The sequence below is a fragment of the Penicillium roqueforti genome, assembly GCF_015533775.1.
Source record: "Penicillium roqueforti strain LCP96 04111 chromosome Unknown scaffold_02, whole genome shotgun sequence".
Taxonomy (NCBI): domain Eukaryota; kingdom Fungi; phylum Ascomycota; class Eurotiomycetes; order Eurotiales; family Aspergillaceae; genus Penicillium; species Penicillium roqueforti.
This window is the reverse complement of record NW_024067566.1, coordinates 613,480-636,255: the sequence shown is the minus strand read 5'-3', so window position 1 is coordinate 636,255 and position 22,776 is coordinate 613,480. Positions and strand designations below refer to the sequence as shown.

Here is a 22,776-nt window from a genome sequence, read left to right as displayed (position 1 = left end):
ATATTGCAGTCAGACGCTGGGGTAGTATGGAATATTCGCGCATTCTTTTGACTAGGCAGGAGGTGTAGCCTAGACATCTTTTGTTTGAATTCAGGCTGGCACGCATGGTGACCTCCAACTTTAGGCAACCACCTCCCTTCCAGGGTTGTTTGTGGTTTATGGCCTCACCGTCTCCCCTCCCTCCTCCTACTTAACTATCCTCCTTCTCCTTTTCCCATTCCTCCCTACTGTTTCCCATCTTAGCCCACCATGGCTTCTTCGAGCAAGAAGAGGTCTAAGTCCGCGGTTCCATCATTGACTGGCCTCGCGTTCAAGAAGATCTGTAAACAGCTGGAGGCTTTCGTTGTCGGAAAAAAGGCATCTGCAACCTTTGTCTGTGGAGGTCTTGTCCCCATTGGTACAAATGTCGCAGCTAATTCGAAGTCCTCCAAACCCATCTCTGTGTCTCCGCCAGTGAGAATCTGCTGGCGTACAGATGGTGATAATATCGCGCGAGAATTGGCTCTACCTCTTGATGCGAACGCCAACCCCCAATCTGCATCCGATGATTTGCGTCAGTTGGTGGCAGTTTGCGATCCTGCTAGCTTTGGCAGAGGACAGCAAGATGTTATCGACCCTGAATATCGAAAGGCTGGAAAGCTTGACCCTGAACATTTCTTCACCAGCTTCCATCCAGCGGAATTCGGAATTCTCCCCAATGTGGAGCAAGTTCTCCTTCCGAACTTCAACACAGAGGCGCAGGACTCTTTGCCCTTCCGGAAACTGAGTGCCGAGTTATACAAGCTGAATGTATGCTAATCCAATACCTCTTCTGCAACGAATACTAATGTGCCTGCTAACCATAGGTTTACTCGGGACCATCTGGGCTTTTCCGGCAGCATGTGGACACGCCGCGATCCAAGACCCAAATCGGCTCGCTGGTCGTTTGTTTACCCTCTCAGTTCAAAGGGGGCGACTTGGTCGTTAATCACGAGGGAAGACAGGTTGTGTTTGACTGGGATCAGCAGAGCGCGTCTGCCAGTCAGTGGGCAGCATTCTATAGTGACTGCGAGCACGAGATCAAAACAATCACGGAAGGCGAGCGGATCACCTTGACGTACAACCTTTACATAACCGAGCCAGTGGGAGGATCGATTCCACCAAGCATGATTGTTGATCCCAAGAGCTTTCCGCTATATGGTTACTTGCAAGAACTTATCATGGAGCCTGGCTTCATGCAAAAGGGTGTGTTTGCGATATGCCGTTATTTGGACGAAGAATACCAAGTTAACTCTCCCTAGGTGGCGCTCTCGGGTTCTATTGCTCTCACGCTTATCCTCATGCATCCGATGAGGCTCCAATGCTACTTCCGAGGGCACTCAAGGGTGCTGACCTTGTGTTGTACTCCGTTTTCAAATCCCTCGGGATCAAGGTTGAGGTTGTTCCAGTGATTCAAGAAGACGACTTTAGGAAGGGGGATTACGACATGGATGAGGAGTATGAATCCCTGGAGTATGACTCCAACCCTAAGGACTCCAAGGGAAAAAAGGAGGATGACGTGAATGACAAACGTGAGCAACCCCAACCCGAAATGGAGTACTCAGAGTTTACTTTCCCTATGAATATTGATCGCTACTGGAGAAAAGCACTTCTTTCATGCCGATTGAAGGGCCCCTTGCAAGGATTTTAGCATGCAATCTCAGTCTGCTAACAAGTCCCAGTACTCGTTGGAGACAAGCTACATCCATACATTACCACCGACATGACTGAAGAGTTTGGTGAAGTAAGAATAGAATATCAAAGTGATCAGTGGGAGCATCAGATAGCTAACATAGGACATTTACTCCAGACACTCAATCTCAACAACAACAACAGGTGGAAGTGCAAACACAGGCGAGGAGTCATATGGATCGGCTCTCCGGCACACGGACAGTCGGCCCTAAGCTATCTGGCTTACGGAAACGAGGCTTCTATCAGCACAATCTACTCGTATGCAGCGATGATAGCCAAAATCCCACCATTCCTAAAGCGAAAGGGTCTTGTTGATGCGTGAGCTTTGTCGATGTTTGCTGATCCTTTGTGGTTGGCTGATGTGGAAAGATTGCTTTCTTCGATCTGGGACTTCAATCAGCTTGCTTCGGCTTTGACGGGACTTGGTCTTTGCGTTGTATCTCGTCGCTTTCGTTTACGAGACAAGGCAGATATTCTAGCTCATACCTAGGTTGGCTTAGTTGATGACTGAGAATTCTTATTTTTCCAGCCACATGAATACATCGATATGGATAGAAGGATCCCTCGCATCAGTACCGGAGGATTGATGTCCGGATAATCAACTCAACTGATAGATTAACTAGAATCACTCTAGCCATATTTCCTTGCTACTCCGTACTCCATACCATACTACGAATTCTATCTAACATCGCATGATATGAATATGAATGCACTCAGTCTCCCACCCAAGTGCTAGAAAATCCCATAAAAATCTCTTACTCGTTTAGCCCATTCCCAATCTCTGTTCCTAGCCTTGGCAGTGGCGAGCGCCAGAAAACTCCTGCTCACGTCCGATTCGCCGCCCACAGATGTACGAACCAGAACCCGAACCAGAACCAGCAACTACCTATTTCAGGAAAAGGGTCTCGTGCTGATTCGCCGGCGCGTGGGTCCTGTCTCCCTATCAATCTCCTCAGGGCTGTGCGATCGACACCCACCATCCATCGCCTCCTGTTATGTATTGTACGAAGCGGGTCTTCGAAGGCGCCTCCACCCGCCAACCGCCGTTATGGTTTGGCGATGGAAGTGCAAGCGGGACCGTATTCTGAAACACGCCAGATACGGAATCATAAGCCCGTACGACGTATCCGTAGTAAGCTCGTATTAATGATTATGGATTATGGCTCGGGGGGTTGCATTGCAATATATTACTCAGCACAGACCGCACAGAGTCAGATTCGGATTCGGAATCTGGGGCCATGCACCTAGGAGGCAAGAGGTAAGAGCCTAGAGGGTTTATCGATGGCCTATGGGGATCCGCCAACAAATCAGCCCTGTTATCTTGTCAGGGTTGTCAGGGACTTGGTGGGGATTTTGGCTTGCGTCACCTACCCTGACTAGGGCCGGGGCCATGGCGGATTCGGAGTAGCGTTGTCTTAATTTGGAACTTTCTGAAAATGGAAGGTCTGGTAGGGAGGAGTACGGAGTACATGGAATTGGATATCCGATGTCGACGGTATTTGCTTATGGTGGCACAATGGGAAAGTAATCAACGCCTCTTCCGGGGTTGGGAAGTCTATTCTAACGAAATAGGGATGTAGAGAGATGGGGAGGCGAGGATGTTGTAAGTCAACAAGGCATTGTAAATGACAGGCAAAGTCATAGCTAGAACGTTCATTATATCAGATTTATATGTGGAGCCCATAGGCGTGCTATACAGGTTAAAACACTAAGTCTTCGGTTTGGGCCAGCCATCGATGTCGCCGAACCATCGCGACCGATAGATTTCATTCCCTTTCATGATCTGGGTACGCACACCATCGACCACGAGACTGGTATAATTCCCCCGGTATAGTCGCCATAGAGACTGGGTGTATATGAAGCTTCCATCGGGAGCGAGACTGAACCCCTTGAGGTCCGACTGCGGCAACTCGACGTATTCGCCCTGGCGATTGATGCCGTGCCGGTCGTTGGTGGTGACCTCGAAGCCGGGCATATATTTCTCGACGACCTCGTCGTATGCGGCGGTGAATTCCATCTTATCGATATCGAAGGCATGGAGACCGATATCGTTGGAGACGAGGAATACCCGTTCGTTGGGAACAGGGACCAGGTCATGGGGCCCGGCCCACCAGCTGTATCCATGGCCCCATTCGACGTCGATATCCCAGTACTCGGGGAATCGGAATCGATAGGCTTCGTCGATGCTGAGTAGGCCCGTCTCGGCATCGAAGGGGTATCCCTGAATGACACCGTAAGCCGGAACGGGGTCGGAGCCATCAGCGGCGGCGTCGGTGCCGGTCGCCCACAGCATCTGCCCCTGCTCGTCCCAGATCATGGCGTGGATCGCGCGCAGACCTTCGATCTTTTGCAATACGGGCGGTTCGTCGACGAGGGGGAGGTCCGAGCTCATGTTGTAGACCAAAATGCCATCCCAGGGTCGCTGTCCGGTGGTTCCCACGGCGAGACGGTCACCGGGCAGGGGCTCGATAGTATGGGCATTGTGTAGGACATCGTTTGCTCGGTTAAGGGCGAAGGTGATTTTCTTATCGGTGGAGGGTTGGTCGGGGGTGTGGTTGATGACCACGACGAGGGCACTGTAGACGGCAGCGATGCTTCTCCCACCCCGCATCCATTTCATATCGGTCGCATCGTTGAACCCGCTATATAAACCGCTATGAATCAAAGGAGGCAGGGGTTGGGTGACATCTTCTCGTTGCCAGCTCCATTTGACCACACTGTTTCGGTCATGGATTTTCAATACGGGGGGAACCGCATAATGGCCGGTGATGATCTCCTGCCAGGGGCCCTCTGCTGGAACGGCTATACCATTCTCTGCTTTGAGTCTGGGTTGAGGTTCGATCAGAGGAACCTGAAAGGCTAATGGCTCGAAAAGGAGCGCAATCCAACCGAATAAGCTCCCTACCATGATGAACACAATAAGCCCCGAGGAGGAAAAAGGAGGAGAAACCGGATTTTTTATTTTTTTATTTCAATTCCGGAGAGCGGGGCCTCATTTGTCTTGGCTTTTCGGGGCTTTCGGGGCTTGGGGGGGCCTTGGGGGGGGGAAGCGGAGGGTAATTGACAGAATATAGGTATTAAGATGGGATATAGAAGAGTCAAGCGGAGGAGGATACGTGTCTAATACACATTTAATCCATCGTAGCTCATGATTAACACCATAATCACCTATTAACCCCCAAATATAATCACGTCTCACGTCTCTCGTATGTCGTACCTAAAATGGTCCCAGTCATCGTCTCCACTAAATCCCACCTGGGCACTCGGCTTGTCAAGACCCTTGGCTTCCTTCTCCCTTACTTCTTACTTCCGACTTCTTCTTCTTTTCTTTTCTTAAATGTCGGGGGTGTGAAGTATATATATACACATTTCATTCATTCATATGACCATGAAAGTCGTTCACGCTGTTCATGCTTATTTAAGCCACGGCATCCGGCGTGTTCGTCTCTCGCCTGGTGAGACCCTGGATGCCGTCTGGGACTTTGCCCGTCGCTACTTTTTCACCCTGGCCGTTCTCTCGTTATTCAGTGCCAAATTGCTCCATCTCTACGCTCATATATATTCTCTACCCCTGCCGCGACTATTCCTATGGGGTCTCACCTTCTTTTTCCAGGATGTGATGCTGCTATTGCTGTTTCGCATTCTGGCCCAGAAGGTCGCGTGGCGACCGGGAGCCGCTCTGCTCGCTATCTTGGTTATCCCGTCTAGGTAAGTGTCCACGTGCCCCTTTTTCCACTGCATTGCTACATTCTTTCGGGTCTTTTTCAATAGATTTAGACTTGATCTGAATACAATTAATTAATCTCGTCACTAACAATATGCAGTCTCATCGTCTCCTTCATGGCCGCCGCCAATACCTCCTTCTACGTTTTCACAGGTGCCGAGATCCACTGGCGCCAAGCCAAATCCTTCAATGGTGATGCCGCTGCCATTCACACCCTCCTGACCGGTCTGACCGGATTTCTGATCGTCGAGGCCATCCTCCTCACAATCTCATTGTTCGCTGCCCATTCCATCCATGCCATCTCGGGCGGCATCCTGCATGTCTGGGCCTGGCCCGTTCGGTGGCTGTTTGGTCGTCTGCGCCCACACGTGGAGCCCCTGGTGCAGCGCTTCTGGCCCCGATCTAAATCGTCAGTCGCCGACCTGCCCGATCCTCGAATCTACGAACAAATCGCCATGGATGACAACGATGATCTCAGCGATAACGAAGAAGGGGATCATCTGTTGAACACCGCTCGCCTACCCAACCGTCTCCCCGCCTCCAAGCGAGTCACCGACGGTGTACCTCAACGGGCCCTCGTCCTGGGATTGTTCAGTCTCTTCCTCTTACTCCGCTTTATGCGACCGTGGGACCCGGTCTATATGTACATGTCCACCACCTTGCCTTTGACCACCATCATTGAGGGTGCGGAGCGTCAATCCCCCGTCGATACCGCTGGCACACCCTTCCGCTTTGAGTATCTGGATAGGATCACTGCATTGGGCCCCGCACCTCAATGGACCTGGATGTCCAAGGAACCGCTCGAAGGTTTCGAGGACTGGGATCAATCCGACCCCTTGGCGCTGCACTACGACCCGCATGGGGACCCATTGCACATCTCCAACCTCGACAAGCCGGTGCTGCAGGAGATTCACAACGCACTAGCCAGCGGCGATGTGAAGATCAAGCATGTCGTATTCTTGAAACTCGAGAGTGCACGTGCCGATATCTTCCCTCTGCAAAAGGACAGCTTCATGTACAAACGCATTGCGGAAACCTGGAAGAACAAGACCATTCCCCAAGAGGTTGTGGAACGCCTTGCCAACCTCACCCGGACTGCCGAGTTCTTGACCAACTTCCCCACCGGCTTTGAGCACGACGATACCCGTTTCGGCCGCAAGGCGTATGGTGGTATCAGTGCCAAGGATGCCATCACTTCCTCCACCTATACTCTCAAGAGTTTGACGGGAAGTTTCTGTGGTGTGACCCCACTGGTCGCCGATTTCAACCGCGAATTCGAACACCATATCTACCAGCCATGTCTGCCCCAGGTCTTCGACACGTTGAGTCAGCAACCGGATATCAACAGTGAGACCGACGACTTCACCAAGTGGCCGTGGCATTCGACCTTTATGATGTCGGTCACCGAAATGTACGACAATCAGTTCAAGTTGACTCCGCACTTGGGATTCCGCGATAAACAGACAAAAGAGACGATCATCAAGCCCGATGCCAAGCATTTCCCGGTTAAAAGTGCCGAGGTGAACTACTATGGCTATCCGGAGACTGAGCTTCGAGAGTACATCCGTGATGCTATTGATGATGCGGAACGTGACCACCAGCGTCTCTTCCTCACCCACCTCACGAGTACCACCCATCATCCTTGGGGAATTCCGAACGACGCCTTTGAAGAAATGATGGGCGCCAAATCCGGTGCGAACGGCGATATGAATCGATACCTGAACTCCGTCGGTTATGTCGATGATTGGCTCTCGGAGCTCATCGATATCCTGGAGGAGAAGGGAGTCGCTAATGAGACCTTGTTCGTCATGGCTGGCGATCACGGCCTTTCCCTCCCCAACGACGGCGGTATCACTCCCTATGACAACCCCCACGTCGGCAGCTTCAAGGTGCCGATCGTGATTGCACACCCGCTCCTTCCTCCCGTCCAGATCGACACCCCAGTCATCAGCACCCAGATCGTCCCCACCATCATCGACTTGTTGATCGAGTCGGCATCCCTCAGCCAGGACAGCACGCGTGCCGCACGCGACATTCGCTCGCTGTACGAAGGTCAATCTATGATCCGACCGCAGGTCGTCAAGCAGGACGGACGCGAAGCCTGGCACTTCACAGTCATGAACACTGGTGGTTCATGGCTCTCTGTTCGGTCGGCCGCCCGTCCCGAGTTCCGCCTAGTGATCCCGCTAGTCAACGACGTGGAATGGCGCTTCACTGATGTGTCCAAGGACCCGAACGAGCTGAGCCCGATCGAGCGCTTCAGCCTTGCCGATCTCGCGTCCGCGGTCCAGGACGAGTATGAGGATGAAGAAATCATGAACTGGCTCTACCATGCAGCCTACGTCACCAACTGGTGGGTGCTGGAGAACTGGGACCGATGGAGATTCTCCCCAAAAGCCAAAGACGAGGCGAAAGAAGAGCCTCCTAAAGAAGAGCCCAAAGAGGAGCCCAAGGAAGACAAAACCTAAGCATTCTCATGAACCGACTTGGGCGCGAATCTTGATTTACATTTCATCTATCTTAATACTTGCATGCCTCATCTACCAAGTGTCTGCTTGGGATGGGCACTCTGCGTTTACGACACTGCCGTCAGCCAGTATTGGTAGTCCCGAGCCTGGGAGTCGGGGGCGAGCCGAGCACAGCTTCGCCGGGTCCATCGTGAAGCCTCGTGTTGGTCATTTGGTCCGGCAGTCAATCTCACAGCCTGTCTCGTGAGCCCCCGACTTATTTGTCGTCCGGAGTAGAAGCGATTCTTCTTCATGTACTTGTTTATATATCCATCTTATCTACGCGAACAACTGTACTTGATCATATGTCAAATTTTTTTTGCTATCTTCCTGCAAATATCACCCTTGCTTCTTTGATCTTTTCGATATCTAAACTAATAAACCCTAACCTGATCTGGGCTAGCGGCTGCACGTTTAAAAAGAATTGATTTAAGCTTCTATTGACTCCAATTCCAGCATTCTACAAGATCGTTCGAGGTTATCTGCCTACGTAGCTAAACTGTAAATAGTGAGCAGAGCACGAAATCAAAATTGAGATCTTAAAGCAGTGAAAATAGAGCTATATTGCAGAAAGGTGCGGATACATCGTCAATGACTCCCTCCACGATGAAGTCCGGGGCGCATAAAGCAATTGATCTACAATGTACCTAATGTATAGCAGTGGGGTAACTATCTACTGCGAACCTCACACTAAACCCTACGCTTATGCTCAACTACATGTAACTACGTACGTTGTACTCCGTTTTCGGATATATACTTTCACGACCAAAATGTCATGATCGCTACACTACACTACAACTCTAAACGAACAATATTCCCCGGAACCCAGGCGAAGCATTTATTTACTCTAAAATACCTACTTCAATTGTAAATTCCCCGGTCGAAGTGCACTCACTCACTACGTAGTGTGACTACGTAGTTAAAGCCAAACGAACGTCTTGGGATTGAACAACCGGAAGGAGCGAAGTTTTTTATTTTTTTTCGATTACTACTACACTCTGATTTCATGACGTGTTAACAATGTCTATCTTTGTCTTTGGTGTTGTTGGCGTCATTGCTCTTTGAATGTTTGTTTCTTGTATCGATGGTATAAAATGTATGAATGCTATACGTAGATGGTGAAAAGTATAGACTGTACAGAGAGAGGACTTCGAGGTTTCTATGCATGTCCAGAGACCTGTTGTTCTCTGATTTTGTACTGCTCTCTAGATTCTGTGCCGTTCTCTAGAATACAGCTATGAATGTCATTGATAACTAGTCTCACATGGGTTCATAAAAGCTAGTTCTTTGGTTGGGCAAAGAAGGTTAAAGAACAACAGCGGACTTAGGAGCCAATGGCATTATCAATCTGAGGATATCTTCCCAATTATGTCTTGCCAAGTCAGAAGATATGGAATCAAGTTAAAGGTCATACGGAAAGTGTGTCAACAGTTATTCATGCACATTAGAGTACTGCACCATGATCAAGGTACGTCCACAAGTAATATGTACAGAGGGACCCAACATGAGACCCGAAAGTAAACAAACAGGAATAGGAGAAGCAAGAACCAAGTTGGTCCTGGTTTCCGCCACGCCAATTAAATGCTGTAGGTTGATCAAAGAAAGCATCCGGCGTGCCGGCTTGCAAGGAAGACTGGAGAGCCTCATTGCTCATGTCTCGTCGCTTCATGCAAACAAAGGAGATGAAAAAAGGAACAAAGGAAAATCGTGGAAACGCCATCCACAACCAATAGAGAAGCCTCTAGAATCAAGGGATATCCAACTCCAACTCATGAACAGAAATCAAAAATTACTAGACGACGACGACATCGCCTTCGGCATCTGCGGGATCGGACACCATCATATCACCGTATTTACCAACTGCTAGCAGCATAGTATCATCCTCAAGGTCAATTGCGCTGTCGTCATTGTTATGTCCTTGGAAGCCCTCTTGAAGAGAGAGTCGCTTCTCGCTGGGAGGGTGTTTGAAATCCGAGTGCTGACTGGGAGGCTGGCTTTGATGACCACTGTGAGCCATAGGAGGACTTGGGTGAGGTTTTGAATCGTTCTCAAAAGGGGATGCCTCGGGAACAGACGCTTGTCTCATCTGAAAATGGCCGAGTGGTTCAGGGCCAAACGTCGCACTTTGCAGTGATCCAGGAGTGTTGCACATGAACCCACCCTTCTCTGCTTGCCAGACCATCATCTCGTGGAAGAAGACTTTTGTCATCCACCACGCGCTAAAACTTGGTGCTCCGGCCAGGGTAAGCCGGTGCAACACGCTATCCCACAAGGCATCAACTTTTTCAATGACACACTGTGTGCGGTGGTTGGAAAAGGCAGCGGGGATGTTGAGGATGAACTGAACCCATTTGTCGGGGAAGTTGTACTCGTCTCCCGGAGCACTTTCTACAGGGAACTTGTGCGCCTCAACAGAATCGGGGCTATCTGGTTGCGTGAAGAAAAGCAAGCTTGCCGAGGGGTCGGCATCATTCAATGGAGTCAAGAGCGCACGAACGTCATGCTTGAGAATTTGCTCCGTCGCTAGCTCCGCACACGTTGGGATGTTTGCCTTGGTCATCATATCTCTAGGATTTACCATAGTCTTAAAGTCCGTCCACATTTGGTTTCGGTTATCCGGGTGGCAAAGCCAGGCAGCAGCGGCATTGGCAGCCTGGTTCACATCAAGCATATGCTTGAGGAGATTGCAGAAGATATGCGCGGGAATCAAGCGTGCTAAGGAGACATGGGTTGGTTGGGTCTTAAAGGTTTCAGCGATGTGCCCGCAAAGCCGTTGTGAGATGGAGTTAAAAGCGTCTAGGACTGGCTTAGGGACCACCTGGGTTGTGAGGGGTGCCACAAACGCAATCATCTTCTGGTACATCATCCAATCGCATTCCTTGATCCATGGAGCAAGGTTAGGATGGGTCAATAACTTTTGAACGGGAACAGTCAATGTTCCATGGAAAGCGGAGAAATATTTCATAAGATTTCGTTCCTTGCAATACCGAAAGCTGTCGATGACCGAAATGCAATGGGAGCGATACAGGGCAGCAAGAGCTGCAGCAACTTTCAAGTCGGTGTTTGCAGGTAAGTATGCACGGATATCGGGAAGTTGAAGGGTATCGTTATCAACGACGGTGTTCTCATCCATCGGGAACTGAAGCATCTGATGTATCATTTTCCCAGCCTGCTGGGCTACATTATCGCGGGTGATTGTGGCATCTGGCCCAGATGGCGTGTGGCCTTGGCAATTGCAGTCGGCAGAAGATGAATTATTCGGGAATCGAGGAGCGAAGGAAGTTGTGGGAGATGGGAACACGGCAGTATCGGCAGTCGGTTGTTGTACGCTAGCACTAGTCATTTGTCAGTGAGAGCAAATAAAGATTGATGTCAGTTATATCTCACCTTCTCGAGCGCATCGCACTGGCAGCTCTGGAGGGCAAAGAAGCAGGGCCGTTTGCATGATGGGCAATCTGTGGGTTAAGAGGCGCAAGCTTTTGTTGCTTTTCCTCAATGACCGACAAATCGACGTAGTGATACTTGGACTCGCCTCGGACCCCAAGACGCCGGGTCTGTACATTCGGGAAGATGATGCGAACCAACTTTCCGAATGATGCAGGGTTTAGTACTGAGACGCGTTCCGTTCCACAGTTCTCTGCATAGCAGCAATAGACCCGGTCACGACGTACGGAGCCACTGCTCTTCCGGCAATTTTCTCTCAGCCTGTGTATACTGTTAGACAAATGTTGCAGTTAATTTGCGGCAATGTGCCTTACCAGATCATCGCGAAGACCTGCTTCACTTTCTCAGCCTTGCCCCCTCCACCCTCATTCTTCATGACTTCAGCCGCCATTTGTTTGAGACTCCATCCCTCATACTGACGAAGCAGCTTTCGCAGCTCGTTGTCATTAGCTACTGTCGAGCTCGCACCTCTTTTTTTTTTAGCCCCTAGCTCCGAGATTTCTTGATCCTCGACGATGTGATCAGGGAGGTGGTTCTCAACACCACTATCATACATCGGCTGGTATTGGGGAACGGGTACATTGGGCAAACCGTTTGCAAGTTCGGGCTGTATAGGGTGATGGGAAAGCGGGTGGCCCTGCATCGAGTGATTTGGAAAGTCTTCGGCTCGAGACATCCCGGCGTGGGTGTCTTGCATCGATTGATCCAGCGGTGCACCGTTATGATGTGAAAGCTGGTGCCCAAACCGTATTAGCATGTCCTCCGGATTGTTGAACATGTGCTGGCCTGATCCGACTTGCGATGGCATGAACTGCGGGAACCCGTCGAGGTGCTGGTCTTGGGTTTGCTGGGTGGTACTTGAGTGGATACTCGCTGTTGATCCTCTAGACCGAGGACGACGGCTAGCCCGTGAGAGGGCCTCGGAGCGTGCTCGCACAGGGTCTGCCGTACCTGGCCGGCTTTGGTTGGCAATCTGTGTTGTCTGGGACACCACACTGCCCTGCGAGTGAGCTCGGGCTTGGAAACACGTTAGTATGGGGAACCAAATGACCTGCAGCAGAGTTTTTTTAGTCTTGCATTGCACTTACCTAATTCTGGCGGCATCATGATCTGCTTGCTTCCTTTGCGTTAGTAAGTGGAGGAGCCGGTAACCAGGGCGATGGCTAGTCGTGTGTCTCGTTTCGCAACGTTTATAAATCCAAAAATAGGTAGGTGCACCCGGCAAACAAAATATACGATCCAAACCGATGCTAGCACATTAACCAAAAATGTCGACTAATCGCGAGCCTGGGGCTCTGAAAGGCTGGCCGCGTTGTGTGAGTCGAGAGAGGATAAACAGAAAATGGCCCGTTCCTCTGACAACGTTGTTTTTCCCATCCAGTCACGTGGTGGCGGTCAGCATTCCCGCCAAACAATAACATCTGAACAATGAGCTGAGCAATGATTCACGTTCTAACATAGACTTATGGTTTATTGGAAACGGGGGAAGATACTATCACAAATATATTTCATGTTGTAGATAATCTATAGTCCTAAATGTGGTTGTTTTGAAATTGAGCTCCAAGGCGGTTCATATCACGTGAACCATGTCAACAATGACTTATAGCCTAGGTAGAAGACTAGAACAATAATAGCTTGGACAGCATCTGTAGGGCCTTTCTCCCTCTCACCTCTAATACAAATAAACAATCTCAAAGTGGGTGTACAGTATGGCGCGAATAGGAACTCTAGGGCTCCAGTTTAGATCCAATTACGTCATTGGTTCCAACCTGGGTCAACCTACTAGTTACTTAACTCCGTACACCGCACGCCTCTATAACTAACTATAGTTACGGAGTAAATATTAATATTATGTAGTTGGCTTGGGATAATATTAGAGGCATTGCCCTTATGTAACTACGATGTCTCTTAAAATGCTCCCTTAGCCTTTAGGTGACATTATATTTATATTTTTTTTTTCTCACTTTTATAGCCATAATACTGGTTGTCAGACTGTACCTAGGTAGACTAGTGAGAAGCAGAATCAAGGAATTTCCATGTTTATTGTCTTTTATTATCTCCAAAATTCACTAGTCACTTTGTTTCTTTTTTCTTATGGATGCTGCCACGTAGTATCGTGGATATATCTCCACCAAATACACCGCTAAACATTCTATACGATCGACTCTATAACTAACTAGTCAGAGATCTCTGCTGTTTGTAGTTAGTCATTTTGTTCCTGTTATATGTTGTACATAACTAATTCAACCAATTTCTAAGGCCACACTTTGCCAAGAAAGAAGCGAGTGGTCCGATATTAGGAACCGCGGAAACACCACCACGCGGCCCAACCCTAAATAGGCAATAACAAGAATAGCACAGGTGGAGGATTTCGATCGGCGTTGCTGTATTTCCCTTGGCATTGGTAGGGAGACAAATCAGATCAATGCATGTTTACCCAGTAGGGCTGTGATGTCACGAATTAAGGAACCAGTATTATCTCCAGATCTTCCCCCCCTCCCCCTCTTCTAACTATTTTCTCCACTAAAGGCCTCAATGATGCAAAGATTCAAGGACAAGTTGGGACAAGGAATTGATCATCTGGAGGGGTCTCTCAAAGGTCGGCAGATTGACATTTTATAACATAAGAAAAACTGACCTGATTTGTCTTAAGACACCCATATCCACGAGGTCAAAGCCGAGGCTACACATTTTAAGGCCAAAGTCGGCAAGTTTTTTAATATCATAAACCCGAATCATCGTCATGACGAGGAGCACGAACAAGCGACAGATCGCAAGCGCGCTGAGATCGCAGAGTCACACCGCTTCCAGTCTTTTGCACCCGTCCACGACGGGAATCGCATCAAGTGGTATGTCGATGCTAAGGATTACATGTGGGCAGTCTCCGAAGCTCTGGAGAAAGCCACCGAGACTATCTACATTGCCGACTGGTGGCTCTCTCCGGAACTCTTCTTGCGCCGTCCCCCTGTCGAGCACCAGGAATGGCGATTGGATCAGATCTTGAAGCGACGCGCCGAAGCAGGTGTCAAGATTTATATCATTGTCTACAAAGAGGTTGGTATTTTCCTCCAATCAAGAAAAAGAAATATACTGATTGTCTATAGGTTAACCAAGCCCTGACATGTAATTCCGCACACACTAAACATGCCTTGCGGAGCCTCTGCCCCGAGGGAGCTCCTGGCTACGGCAATATCCGAGTTATGCGCCACCCCGACCACAATGTCTTTGAGAACGCAGCTGATATGACTCTTTACTGGGTATGTGCGTCACATGTACTGATTGGGACATAATTAACAATAATCAAGGCGCACCACGAGAAATTCCTTGTCATTGATTACAATGTGGCCTTTATCGGAGGCATTGATCTATGCTTCGGACGATGGGACGCAAACCAGCACCCATTGGCCGATGTCCACCCAACAGGCTTGTGGGGCGACATTTTCCCAGGACAGGACTTCAACAACAACCGGATCATGGACTTCCAGAGCGTAGAAGACTGGCAGAGCAACGAAGTCAGCAAAGTCGACTTTGGTCGCATGCCCTGGCACGACGTGGCCATGGGCTTGCAGGGCGACTGTGTGTACGACATTGCCGAACACTTTGTTCTGCGTTGGAACTTCATCAAGCGCGACAAATACAAGCGCAGCCACGATGTCGATTGGCTACTCATGGAGGGTCTCGTAGGCGAAGAAGAAGATATCATCGCCGTGCAGCGACCCAAGTACCCCTGCGGACAATACGTCCAGCACCCGCTGACGCCCCTGTCGTCCAAGCCTCGTGGTAACGTGGGCACTGTGCGCGCTCAAATCGTGCGCAGCAGTGACGACTGGAGCAGCGGGATTCTGAACGAGCACAGTATTCAAAACGCGTACTGCGAGACCATCCGCAATGCCCAGCACTATGTGTATATTGAGAACCAGTTCTTCAGTATGTCTGCATTCTCTTCTAGCAGTGTGCTTTGCTAACCTTCATAGTCACTGCCACTGGCGACCAACAGCGTCCGATCTTCAACACGATCGGCCGTGCGATCGTCGAGGCTTGCGTGCGCGCAGGCAAAGAGGGTCGCAAGTTCCGCGTGATCATTGTCATCCCTGCGATTCCTGGATTCGCTGGTGATTTGCGTGACAATGCTGCGTTGGGTACTCGGGCGATCATGGACTACCAGTACAAGTCGATTTGTCGCGGCGAGCACTCGATCTTTGGGCAGATCGAGAAAGAGGGTATTGACCCAAGAGGTAAGTGTTCTGTTCTGTTCGGTTTCGGTTGCATGTCTAACCAGCTCATTCAGAACACGTCTTCGTGTTCGCGCTGCGTGCTTATGATCGAATCAACAAAACGCCTGACCTCGAAGATCTCGAGAAGCAAGCCGGTGTCACATACCAGGATATCCAACGCGGTATCGCAGAGACCATCATGAGTGAAAGTGTACACCCAGCGGTGGGCAAAGACGGCGACGAGAACGAGAAGGACTACGCAGCCGACCAAAATGCCAAGAAGGAAACCCTGCGCAAGCTCCAGAATTTCCAAGATACGGTCGAGAAGAGAAAGGCCGAGGGAAAGATCGACGGTGGATTCCACAGCAAGGATTCAGTATCGCATTGCAGCATGTTGAACGGGGGTAAGATGTCCAACGAGGTCTGGGAGGGCGACCCAGAGGCCGAAAAGGCGAACTTTGTCCAGGAGGAGCTGTACGTGCACGGCAAGGTGTGTATCGTCGACGATCGCACGATCATCTGCGGCAGCGCCAACATCAACGACCGGGTAGGTTACACACACCAGCACCGCATCCCTCTCACATCTGACGCATTCCATTCCTTTTATTTCCCGGTCTGTATCATCAGCTAATATCCACTCCCCACAGTCCCAGCTTGGCTCACACGACAGCGAACTGGCCATCGTAATGGAAGACCAAGACCTCATCGACAGCCGCATGAACGGACAGCCATACCAGGCCTCCCGATTGGCCGCCACGCTCCGCCGACAACTGTGGCGCGAGCACCTAGGCCTACTGCCGGCACAAGAATTCGACGCCTCGGGCGACCCGAACGCGCAACCTCCCGATGTGTCACTCAACCGGATCGATGAGGGCCCGGAGAACGAGTTCGTGATCGATCCGCTCGGCGATGCGGTCTGGAACACCTGGACGTCGCAAGCGACCGGGAACACCGAGGCGTATCGGATGTTGTTCCGGGCGGACCCTGATGATCATATCAAGACTTTCGAGGACTACGACAATTTCCGGCCTCGGGGCACGCACAAGGAGGGACATCTGTTCGATCCGTATATGCCAGCCAAGGATGTGCGGGAGAAGCTGGATCTCATCAAGGGTCATCTTGTTTGGTTGCCGTTGGAGTTCCTGCGCGACGCTGAAATGGCAGAGCCTGGGTTGGCTGTCAATCAGATTACAGAGGTAGGTTTGATTGGTTGTTCTTATTCTTATGATTGCGTGGTTGCTAATTGTTCGACAGAGTATCTACACCTAAGTCCGCCGAAGGAGGAGATCTGCATTCATTTTCACATATATCGATCTGTTCTCATTGTTAAAGATAATGCGAATTATATCCATCTTTGCAATAAAAGAAGAGTACGGAGTACATATTCAGTACATCCCACACCCAACCCTATAGAAGCCCTAAGCAGTACTTTTGTAAATGCAAATCTCCCAAAAGGCCCGTCGCGGGTGGAGAAGTAATAGAGTTGTCCCACCTCCCTGGGAACCCTTGGTCTCTCTATTTTGACTCTATTTGTTCCTATTTGTTCCTATCTACTCCATAGTATCTTTGCTTTTGCGCGGATTCACTGAACCGTAATTCCGCCAAAAAAGAGATACATCTCATTAGCTCTTGAATGGCTGGAAAAATATTCCTTCGAATAGCAATGGACTCTTTTTTCGGGGCAATGAATATCAGGGTACTTTTGTACTTATCCCTAGTACTTTTTAGTGTAATATTTTTATGGTAAACACTATTGGCTATTTCTTTTATTTCCACAGGTGCGAAACCGAAAGCGAAACCCTGAACTCTGCTTTTTATAGTACGATGGGGATACCAGGACCCTACATTCAGATAGACAGGGATCACGAGGTGCTATAAAGTACATCCTATGACTGGCCCAACACACTCCCCATCGAGGTGTTAGAGTAGCCGTGTTAGGTTGCATAATTGTAGTATAAACGACATGATATAAAATCCATAAAATAATGTCACACTTTCCCTGAGGAAATCAAAATCCAAGTAGAATACAAATTGGCCAGAAGAAGAGAAAACAGAGAAACAAAAGAAAAAAAAAGAAGAGAAAAGCTCTAAGTATAACTCCTGTGGATGCAAGATGCAGTGCATCAAAAACTTTTGGGGACTTTTTGGAACACATCAAAATGCATAAACACACGCCAACCGAGCCACGAAGAAAGTGGATTGAATCAAAACCCAACACCAGGGATTATGGTGGTAAAACTACCCTTGCACAGGGTTCATGCAGAGTGGGAGATCAATGGCAGATCAGTCCTGTAAATGCTAGAAGGGAAATGCAGACGTCTCTTTAAGGAAGTAAGCCTCTTGCAAGGAGCTAAGAATGTCAAATCATAGAATTTGTAACAAGGATCTTACCGTAGATTCCGCCTATCCCTTATTGGTGTGACAAGCATTGCAGCGGCAATGACCACAGATTTTGCAACGCCAAATAGCCACAAATGGTCCAGAATTGCAGTCGGAACAGCGCCAGGTCAAGATGTTGCCATTGGTAGCCTGGACAATGGCAAAGACGTGGCCGGAACATTGGTTGGCCATGTTGATATAGACTTGGAGAAGCTGTCATAGTTAGCTTGTGGTTCCCTTTTGCTTGTCAAAATCTGCGACTCACAGACTAAGCACAACCCGGGGGACTGGGAACTGCGTCGATCACTGAAAAAGCGGAGAAAGGTTCCAGGCACTTGGATTGAACACCAATGGAATATAGTAAGAGGAGAATGGGCTTAGCAGAGTTCCGACAGAGTTCAGCGGGGAAGAGGAGGTCGATGGGTCAAGGGATGAAGAAGATGAGACTCGAAATCCAGGACAAATCAATCATTATATACTTCTGTCCAGAGATCACGGTGAGAGGATCCCAGATGCAACCAGTCGACAACTAAAGAGCCGAAATACGCACAAAGCCGATGACGCATGTAACCGGGATCAATTGAGTTCCTCAGAAAAAAAGGAAAGAAAAAGCAAATTTAATAGAATGGGTAAAGAAATAAGCAGACAGAAGGGTGTTTATTTACGGAGTATATGAGAGAGAAATCCAAATGGATACAAATGGATAGATATATTGGAATCTCTTACATAGAAACTTAGGCGAAGCGAGGTAGATCCTAGTTTAGCAAATAGATGCAGCCTTCGATCCTCCAGATGGGGAGGGATCGGGGAGACATGATTGGAAGAATCGTGATGCAAAGGGTGATTCCGAGAAAGCTGGGGGGACGGAAGAGACCCGACTGACTTGTTAGTTTGAATTATTTTTAAGAGTTGGGACTAGTGTGGCGTTTTCAGAATATAGAATAAAGGGGAATTAACCTAATTGGAAGTCAATAAATATGATAGAGATGACTAGTATCGTCGTCCACTCCGACTATGATCCGAAGTGGAGCTGAATTGTATAGACCCGAGATATGTTCTGTCCCGACGAGCTGGATTGAACTGACAACGGAGGTTTCTATGTTGGTTAATTGGCAAGTCTAGTGGTTTTTCTTTTTTCTTCTCTTCGATCGGATCTTTGCATCCCAGCAATCCGGTTCCGATCGAGAATGCATATTCTAGTTAGCGTATATACGGAGTACATTAGGGCACATTAGCATACATAGATGGTTATTTGGCTATAATCCACATCATAGAGTATGATCTTCCTATGATCTCCTATTATCTCTTCCTATTGTATTTACTATGCCCTTTTGACATATCTACCTTATTATCCTTGAGATCCCCCCCTGAAAGTCCTAATCTTCAACTGTTGATACATCAACTTCGCTTAACAGAGATCCACATGGATTTCCCTCTTGTCATTGGTATTTCAATTTTAGCTTCAGTTTCAATCTCAGTTTCAGAACGATTCCATCCAATTCGACCATTTGCCTTCGAGCTGATCACATCAAGTGACAGGGATATACCCCCCGGCGGCATTAGTGTGCCGGTTTGGCGCCTGCCTTAGCCCAATTGCTTATCGAATAGCCGCAAAGCCCTGGAAGAAAATTAAAATTAAAATTAAAAAAACAAAGAAAAGAAAATGGAATTGTTGAGTCTCTCGTATAGGATTGTGATCTCTGTCACATCCGTGAGTCCACATATTTGTTTGGGGAATTCTACCACAGTCTAGCCAAGATCTTCTCCAGCGACTAGATGGGGCAGTTCCAGTTCTTTTTCTCATTGTACAAGTGTACAAGAGCATGAAATGAGCACAGAATACCAAAACGACCGAGAGGAGCCCAATTGGGGTGACACAACGGTAGGTTTCTAGGGTCGAGTCCTCTCTGCAACTACCAACTTAAAGGGGTACTCAACTATACAAAGGGACATGGGCAGGGTCTCAACAGACAAAGGCTGCACTTCCGATGGGTTTGCAAGGAATGCTTGAGTGATCTTAGGTCCATCTGTCACACCTGAGATTGCAAATTAGGCCAGCCATGACCGTTCAAGATCTGCTCGGGAGATGAGAATCGACCCTGGACTAATCGATCACGCCAAGTGGCCTGGAATGCCTGGAAAGTGAGAACTAAGCTCTATCCAACTGTCCCACGGTCGATCAATGGAAACGTGCACACCGACAATCCCTTATTGAAAGCCGTGTACCATCCGTAGATACCGACACTCCCGTAGTGGACACCCTCTGGGCTCGGCGATCACCAGACCACGACCGAATCACCAACCGGCTTCCAGAATCACGGCCAACCGCATCGGTGCGACGGAAATGAAGTCAACATGACAAGAAAATCGGGAAGAATCGCTGGAAAGCAAATCCTCGGCACTGCCAGAGGTCTACCGTCTCAACCGGGAAGTTTTGAAAATGTCAACGTGTCCAATGACCCAATGTGAAAAATGTGTGAATTGTTTGCTATCGAATTACATTATGTTCGAGATCGCCTCTTGCACCACTTCCACAACCGCGAGGTCAATCGTTCCGAAGAACTGAGAAAGGGGTGACTTCTCCATGCTGTAGACTCCGAAGAGCACACAACATGAAGTAAGAAAACAAGATCCGGTTTAATCTGCCAACGCTCCGTTAAGAACACCTTGTGGAAAACGAGATGCTCCTGCAGAACCCAGAGTGGACTGCATCGCTGGTTTGAGGGGTGTGATATGATCACATTACGAGGTCGGGAACGGTAGGGGGCAACGGGGAGGACAGTCCGGGAACGAGGAAGGGGGAGAGGTTCAGAACGGGTCGTTCATTTGATAGGAAATAGGTATCATGTCATCAACGGTTGCAGGGGAACCTGCATATCAGTACGCAAAGACGACGCCCTAGAGAAAGTATCTAGGTCTCTCTTTGCTTGGTTTCGTTATTTTTCCTCGTTACTGCCATATGCCTCATCAGTCGTTAAGGTGGAAGAGAGCCGAGACGCTGCTAGTTGTTAGTGGATGGTCACACGACACCAGGGTCGGTGAAAACAAACCTTTCGCCATAATGGTGTCTCCGGATGCTCTCTGCCAATAGACTCGAGACATCAATAACAATCAACTTTTTTGATCTCCGCAACATCAACGGTGAGATCGGGAACGTGTTGGTCACGACAATGTGGTCGATTGAGCGACAAGCTTCCATCTGATCTAAGGAGTTCTCCCCGAACAGACCGTGGGTGGCAATACAGTAAACCTTGTTGGCTCCACCGCGCTTGACGACGGTCTCTGCAGCCGCGATCCACGATCCGCTCTTGTCAATCATGTCATCGACAAGGAAGACAGCTCGGTCGCGCACCTCACCCACCAGCGTGATGGTCCTTTCATCGACCTGGCCCTCGCAGACACTAGCTTCGTCGTCAGACTCAACTGCGTCAAAGGAGCCACCGAGGGCATGATCAGGAGGCTGCGACGAGATGTTGGAGATTATGGAGTTAACCATAGCATCAGGAATAGCCTCTAAGTTGTCATTGGTACTGCTGCCAGCTCCCGGTGTGGTGCCGCCAGACTGTAATTCTTCGCTGATACGATAATCATCATCAACCAAATGGCCCTGCACCAGACGACCGGTGATAACATCCCGCACACGGACGTCCGTGTACTCGTATGCTGCTTCCAGCTCCGATAGACGGCGAGCCGCAGGTGGGGTTTCCGGGCGCAGAAAATATGGCACAGGAGGAGGAGTGATTGGCTCCGGCTCTTCCGGAATGGGAGGTGTGGCAGGTGCTCTGTTAGAACCTTGCATATGAAGCTCGAAAGGCTGTACGTCCTTGCTCGAGATGGGATCATCATCCACGGCATCGAAGAAGACTGTGCTGTCAGTCATAGTGGCCACGGGGACCTTCGTGCGTCGACGATCTGTCGTCACGATACCGAAGTTGAGCTTCAGAGTATCAGCCAGCGATGTGACTCGCTTGGTTCCGCCAGCATTCTTGCTAACCACCACAGCGTCTTTCCAGGAGGGAACATTCATGCGGAGCCAGCGGGCAATGAAGGGTTCGGCAAAGAGGTTGTCGACTGGCTTTCCGAAGAATCCTTGCATCTGGGATGCCTAGGAGCCCATCAATATCCATATTACAAAACTCAACATCGCATAGAAACATACGTGCAGGTCCATGGTGATCACATGGTCCACGCCGGCGATCGTGAGGAGATTGGCGAGCATGCGGGCCGTGATAGCACCACGATGACTCTTCTTCTTAGATTGGCGCGAGTATGGGAAATATCTCATTTGAGAGTCAGCATTGTCTGTGATTGGAATCAAACAGGACGGGCAGCATACGGCATGACCGCTAGAGAAACGAGTTAGTGGGGTAAGCTTTTGTATCTGGAGGCGTCGGCAACATACCTGTAATGGACTTCGCTGAGCCACCCTTGCACGCTGAGATCATAATCAGGAGCTCCATAACACTATCGTTAATCTTCTCGCTGCCACTTTGAATGATGTAAACATCCTGGTTCCGAACTGAGGTACCGATCTCGACACTGGTCTCGCCATTGGCAAATTTTCCTAGGTTAGCTTTGGCGGGCACAGTGCCTAAGCGCTCGCAGATAGTCTCTGCGAGACGGGGGTGAGAATTCCCCGAAAATATCTGGACGCCCCGCATAATTTAAGAAAAAGACACGAGTGACGTGAAAGGAGGATGAAAAAAAAAAAGAAGAAAAAAGTTCAGAAGGGAAAAGCTCGGGAATAATGCGGGGATGGTGTGTACCGCCCACCGTACGCGGTTTTTCTTTATCGGAG

The 22,776-nt window shown here is 49.3% G+C and overlaps 7 protein-coding genes across 7 annotated transcripts; 3 read left to right on the top strand and 4 right to left on the bottom strand.

Annotated features, from left to right (window-relative positions):
* Positions 1 to 249: 249 nt before the first annotated feature.
* LCP9604111_1701 (uncharacterized protein) lies at positions 250 to 2,032 on the top strand (the record flags this gene model as incomplete). Its single annotated transcript, XM_039069097.1, has 5 exons — positions 250 to 789; positions 846 to 1,224; positions 1,281 to 1,550; positions 1,701 to 1,762; positions 1,829 to 2,032. 5 exons carry the CDS (start codon positions 250 to 252, stop codon positions 2,030 to 2,032), a joined length of 1,455 nt encoding a protein of 484 aa, XP_038931828.1.
* A 1,386-nt stretch (positions 2,033 to 3,418) lies between these two features.
* LCP9604111_1700 (uncharacterized protein) lies at positions 3,419 to 4,618 on the bottom strand (the record flags this gene model as incomplete). The annotated part of the gene is made up of 1 exon (XM_039069096.1): positions 3,419 to 4,618. The coding sequence occupies one exon, from the start codon at positions 4,616 to 4,618 to the stop codon at positions 3,419 to 3,421; it is 1,200 nt and encodes a 399-aa protein (XP_038931827.1).
* A 480-nt stretch (positions 4,619 to 5,098) lies between these two features.
* On the top strand, positions 5,099 to 7,902 carry LCP9604111_1699 (sulfatase domain protein; the record flags this gene model as incomplete). Its single annotated transcript, XM_039069093.1, has 2 exons — positions 5,099 to 5,418; positions 5,535 to 7,902. The coding sequence occupies 2 exons, from the start codon at positions 5,099 to 5,101 to the stop codon at positions 7,900 to 7,902; spliced, it is 2,688 nt and encodes an 895-aa protein (XP_038931826.1).
* Positions 7,903 to 9,733: 1,831 nt separating this feature from the next.
* On the bottom strand, positions 9,734 to 12,489 carry LCP9604111_1698 (RFX family transcription factor; the record flags this gene model as incomplete). Its single annotated transcript, XM_039069092.1, has 4 exons — positions 9,734 to 11,276; positions 11,329 to 11,646; positions 11,700 to 12,402; positions 12,474 to 12,489. 4 exons carry the CDS (start codon positions 12,487 to 12,489, stop codon positions 9,734 to 9,736), a joined length of 2,580 nt encoding a protein of 859 aa, XP_038931825.1.
* A 1,434-nt stretch (positions 12,490 to 13,923) lies between these two features.
* On the top strand, positions 13,924 to 16,868 carry pldA (uncharacterized protein; the record flags this gene model as incomplete). Its single annotated transcript, XM_039069091.1, has 8 exons — positions 13,924 to 13,984; positions 14,039 to 14,439; positions 14,490 to 14,642; positions 14,691 to 15,312; positions 15,360 to 15,620; positions 15,674 to 16,146; positions 16,247 to 16,795; positions 16,854 to 16,868. The coding sequence occupies 8 exons, from the start codon at positions 13,924 to 13,926 to the stop codon at positions 16,866 to 16,868; spliced, it is 2,535 nt and encodes an 844-aa protein (XP_038931824.1).
* Positions 16,869 to 17,897: 1,029 nt separating this feature from the next.
* Positions 17,898 to 18,544, bottom strand: LCP9604111_1696 (uncharacterized protein; the record flags this gene model as incomplete). The annotated part of the gene is made up of 5 exons (XM_039069090.1): positions 17,898 to 17,920; positions 17,991 to 18,002; positions 18,072 to 18,191; positions 18,244 to 18,312; positions 18,529 to 18,544. The coding sequence occupies 5 exons, from the start codon at positions 18,542 to 18,544 to the stop codon at positions 17,898 to 17,900; spliced, it is 240 nt and encodes a 79-aa protein (XP_038931823.1).
* Positions 18,545 to 20,945: 2,401 nt separating this feature from the next.
* LCP9604111_1695 (ribose phosphate diphosphokinase subunit PRS1) lies at positions 20,946 to 22,639 on the bottom strand (the record flags this gene model as incomplete). Its single annotated transcript, XM_039069089.1, has 5 exons — positions 20,946 to 20,976; positions 21,029 to 22,083; positions 22,138 to 22,258; positions 22,315 to 22,324; positions 22,381 to 22,639. The coding sequence occupies 5 exons, from the start codon at positions 22,637 to 22,639 to the stop codon at positions 20,946 to 20,948; spliced, it is 1,476 nt and encodes a 491-aa protein (XP_038931822.1).
* Between the last annotated feature and the right edge of the window lie 137 nt (positions 22,640 to 22,776).